The sequence below is a fragment of the Cariama cristata genome, unplaced genomic scaffold (genome assembly GCF_000690535.1).
Source record: "Cariama cristata isolate BGI_N322 unplaced genomic scaffold, ASM69053v1 scaffold8787, whole genome shotgun sequence".
Taxonomy (NCBI): Eukaryota; Metazoa; Chordata; class Aves; order Cariamiformes; family Cariamidae; genus Cariama; species Cariama cristata.
In genome coordinates this window covers 1-5,250 of record NW_009628298.1, presented here as the reverse complement: position 1 = coordinate 5,250, position 5,250 = coordinate 1, and the positions used below count along the sequence as shown (strand labels likewise).

Here is a 5,250-nt window from a genome sequence, read left to right as displayed (position 1 = left end):
AGTCAGTTCTTTCTCAGCCTCACCAAACCAATTTGGCTCAAATCCAGAACAGAAAGAGGAAGGTCCAGTGAGATCCCAGTCAAGCATAATAAGTAAGACTGATAAAGACCTTTGCTAGGGACAGAAACATCCAGGTGGAGATCAACATTGTGTAGGGATAGTACCTGGCACACAGACCAAGATGAGCTACATAGCTCTACCCCTTCTCAGCTAACTCAGTATTCTGCAGGTGCATAAACACTAAGCCCATATGGTTCAGGCATAAAGCATTTAGCTCTTAGTGAACAGGGAACTCACTGCCAAATTTGTTTCTTCCTCCTGTCAAATGCTACCACTCTTTTTGTGTTTACTCATATACCAACTTCAAAAGAAAAGCTCTCCTTTTTAATAGAGGAAAGGAAAAGTCAGCCTATTTATGCAGAAGGTTTGGTTTGTTTTTAAATAGTTATCCTTTATAGCTACAACTTCAATACCAATTAGTCAGGAGTATCAGTGAACCTGAAACATTCATCACATAAAAATTTACTTCTAATACAAAACAACAGAAGCTAGTCTAGTTACTCTCCAAAATGTCCATAATCCTTAAATACCCACATGCAACTAAGATTCATAGCAAAACAGTCTTACCTTTTTCTCTGAAGAAAAATAATCAGGTACAGAAGACAACTGTTAAAAGAGGTTCCGTGTTCCACAGGGTATGAAAGAGCTTCACTAGTAGTAAACCCTTAAACAGAACCTGAAGCTAGCCTGTACAGCACAACTGCATGAGGCATCAGAGAGTACAAAGCATGTATCAGTGGTATATTTATAAAGCTTAACTCCAATTGCCTGTTGCACCTTCTCAACACAACAGTCTAACACTGCAGCACATGACTGGAGCTGTAAAAGCAGTAAATCAGTTTCCTGCTTCTTTAACTGATTGACTAATTAAGACCATAATCAGTAAACTATTTACACATGGAGACAAGAACATCTGAATTTTCTGACTTTTCACATGCATTTTGTGAGCTTTTCTGTTTAAAGCAAATAGAAAATGTATGGTACTTTGAATTTTAATCAGCATTTATAGTAACACTGTGGAACAAACACATTCAAGAACTAGGTTTTTTTCTCTTTTCACAGAGGGAGAGGAACACAGCAATTCATAACTTGTTCAATGAAGATTCCTTGCTAGCACCTCAAAGCACACCATTCTGTCAAAAATCCAGGACTAGACCATTGCCTAAGATTCTTTTTTCTCCTCTTCTGGATTCACACAAAAAAACCGCACATGGGTATATGCCCCACTATTTATTCATCTGGATTCTCATACTGATCTTGCAGAGTGACATGCAAGTACAACATAAGTCAAATTCAACTGTTCCTTTGCACCACATGGAATTTTATAAAATTCTAATATTAATTAAACAAACAGTAGCTTTCTGCACCAGTTCATAGAGCAGAGCAGTCTTACCATTTGACAATTACCAGTATCACTATTACCAGAAAATCCAAACTTTCCAGAGAAAGTGGAAATATTAAAACTTTGTCTTCTTACTCCAACATACACAGTATTTTCAACTCTTCCAATACAGTACACAATGAAACTCATGAAAGACATTGGAAGTAATTTTCAAATGGATCACATTTTTCTTCTGGAAGGCTGAATAGCCAACTTAAAGCCATTCAAAAGACACCATATTTGTGAACTATTTTTCCCTTTCTAGACTTACTCCATCTCCTCATCAATAACATCCTCTCACTAAGAAGTAGAAATCAGTTTCCAAATATTTAATTATAATTGGAAAAAGATTACAAAATACAAAGTTTTATTTTACTTGGGACTACAGAAACGTATTACTTCAGTTTTTCCATTTCCTTCGAATTCGACAAAAAGTAAGAAGCAAAACAAACGACAACAAAAACTAACAGATGTATAAACTAGTTTCACCAATTAAGCTTGAAAATTCAGAAAATATTTTGCCAAATAAATTTCAATGGCGGAACCTGGCAGGTGCAATTCCCCACAGAAGTGCTGCATTCCTAGAATGAACTAATGCCCTTCAGTAATATAGAAAGTCAGTCACTTAGGCAAGGCAGGACTTGTAAGAGACCAAGGATTAGCATCTCTGAACATTGGAGTAAGCTGAAGCAGTTTGGATCCTCTGTCAACTCAGAGCTCATCATGTTTTGCAGGGTCCATACTGGGTTTGATGAAGACTCCCTCCATTGCTTTCCAATAGTTGTGATGATTAGCCGTAGGCATGCCATGAACTTCCCGTTGGCCTCTAATGGGATGGCCATACTGTTCCCCTGTTATTGAAAGGAACACCTCAGTTCCTACGTGCTTGAAGCGCACCGCATCCTCCCGCTCCCAGTAAGTCCCACTGCATTGCACAATCCATATATCGAGGTCATCTCCTTCACCATCATCACCAAAGGCACTTATTTCCTGTTAGAGACACAAACTTCCTGAAGTGAAAATGTAAGCAAACACCTCCAATACACACACAAAAATATCAACCACAAAGTCAGCAGAGTTTAAAGATAAGGATGGAGAGGACAGAAAAAGCGTTGTTGCATTGCTTTGTCAACAGTTATCAAATCCAGAAGCAGTAACTTTCTACCACTACCATCTGAACACAAAGTGCCAACAAACTCCAACATGTAATCTGAGCAAAAAGTGCCAACAAACTCCAACATACATTATAAATGAAGTGAAAGAAGATTTGAGCACAGAGATCAGAACAATCTTTCTGAGAAAAAATTCAGAAGAAACAGCATACTAATGCTGATGCAAATTTTCCCCACTCAAAAAAGTTTGTAACTGTAGACATTTAGTTTTGTAGTATGACCACCTTCATAGTTACCATCGCAACAGTTTTTTTCAGCATGTGTTTTTATCGCAACGTCGCAACAATTTAGCTTATTAAGTAATAATATTACTTTTTTTACTTAATTATACCAAGCTTACAATTGGGTCAACAACTATTCTGGTTTACATCTGAATAGCGCTTTAAAAAAAAAACAAACAAAAAACCATTAAAGCAAATGAATTCCTGCTAAATCAAAAGTTAGATATTAGATTTCATTATTCACACAAAAAAATTCCAGGCATTTCCAGAAACTGGATAGGCTAAGCTCCAACTGTTTAGGGCTCTACATAGCCTTCAATTCTTAAAAATCTGATAACTAGAAGTGATGAACAACTTGAAAATAGAACTGCAATAGTTTGTACCCAGCAACCTAAAATTTTAGGGTCACATTAATTCAAGTTTATGGAGTCTGAAAAGTGTGAAAGACAAGATACTAACTGAAAATTCAACTTCTGTTAAGAATACAAAATAAAAGTTTGTGTTCATAACTACATCATATTTCAATAATGTCATAAATCACAGTCCTGTCAATCTCCTGGAAGTCATGCAAACTGTCCTTTCTCTCAGATACTGTGCAAACACATAGCAAAACCAGAGAAACACAGTGACAGTTGCTGAAATATTTACATCAATGACAATGTTATACAAATTGTCTAAACTGACAAACGAAAATCGGGGTAAAGTTTTAGAGTCGATCTGTTCTTCAAATAATTCTTCTGAAATACTATTTTTCCATCACTTTTTTTTGTTTTAATAACCAAATCATCTAGATACCCTACTATGAAGGGTAACTATAAGGGGGACCTCATTGTTTCAGCCACTTTAGTGAATGTAAAAGACAAACCTTTTTCACAGAGTCAGGTCTTCCAACTTTGAATGTAATGACCTATCTACATAGCCTGAAGGAAGAATAAAATGACTACTAACTACAAACTTCCAACAAGTTTGCATTATTTATTTTAAGAGAGATTTTCAGTCTTGGAGAAGCATTTGTTCAAGGACAAGACTGGAACCTAATTACAGTTAGAAATTACAATCTTCTAGGTACGTACAAAATGATAAATAAATACTATTACAAGAGCAGGTTAATTTTTCCTGTGGGAGGAGGACACATAAATAAAAATAGTGAACTAAAACAGGGATAGCGAGAAGATGACTGAGATTAATAGATTGGATCACTGAGGAACTTGGACCTAGGAATGCCTAGTGTTATAACACAATTAGTTGCTTTGCTCTAGAGCAATCTTCACCATGTTGAGGGAAGTGCTCAGTCTTGAAAGTGCTAAACATTTCAGAATGGTCTTTCCAGTAGCAATAGTGCAGAGTTAAAAAAAAAAAAAAAGCAGATTTGTTAAAACTATTGTGAAATACTGATACTGGCACATATATAAATTTTACCTCTGTCAAGAACTCAAATACATTATTCCAAGACATAGAAAAGCATATACTTCAACTCTTGATATGCATAGATGTACTGCTTCTGGCAGCTAGTACCCAAGCCGGATTCTTCAAAAACATGAGACACTGGAGACACTATTGTTGATAGCATGCACTATTTACACAAAAAATTAAGATTTAAAACAACTCACTTGATTATTGGAGAGTGGTGATGGGAAGTGATGAGTGTGTAAATTTTTTCCTGTGTTAACATGGGTGAGTCGTATAGCTTGCCCACATTTCACTGGTGTCCCACGCTGGCAACTGCCATCACTCTTCCCACGAATCCGCCAGTAACTGTTAGCATCATCTGAAGCTTCAACTCCTGTCACTGACTGTTGCCCGCTTCCTGTTTGAATAAGATTAAATGGCAGGAGACTTAACCTACTTCCCCAGTTCAAAAAGTCCTGAAAGAACTTAAGAAATTTGCTTTAATGTTCTCATGCCTTTATGTTTAAGGGATGTTTAATTCTCACAGCCCATTTACTGACTGCAATGGGAATGCAGGTACCAAATAATCTTTCAGTTTGAAGAAGTGAAACACAGCATGTGTTAGCAGATGCAAACTGTAAAAGTTCATGGTGAACACATGAGAAGAAAATCTGATCTATGATGGATACTATTCATGCCATTCCACCTTTCTCAAAATTACTACCAAGTTCTTTGTGTCCCCAAACAAACCAGCACCCTTGTTGCCAGAATAGATGCTGGGAAGGTTCTGCTGAGGCCCTAGACACAGAATAGGGCTCATCTCAGGGCTAAGGCCAAAGCATCCCTGTCACATCCCCACTCCAGGGGCACAGCTGCAACGTGTTCCAGTACCCAAGGCCTCAGCATCGTTCTCTCCCTGCCAGGTCTCCAGTACACCCCACAACCCCATCCCTGGCCTGCTGCTCCCTCTGACCAGGGACACGAACCTCAGCAACCTCTAACCGCTTCCTCCTACTTCCCTGCCACC

The 5,250-nt window shown here is 37.7% G+C and overlaps 1 protein-coding gene across 1 annotated transcript; it reads right to left on the bottom strand.

Moving 5' to 3' along the window:
• Positions 1–1,755: 1,755 nt before the first annotated feature.
• SDF2L1 (stromal cell-derived factor 2-like 1) lies at positions 1,756–4,641 on the bottom strand (the record flags this gene model as incomplete). The annotated part of the gene is made up of 2 exons (XM_009704753.1): positions 1,756–2,431; positions 4,445–4,641. Coding segments are annotated over 2 exons (476 nt in total), but the record flags the coding sequence as incomplete, so codon positions are not given.
• Positions 4,642–5,250: the final 609 nt, after the last annotated feature.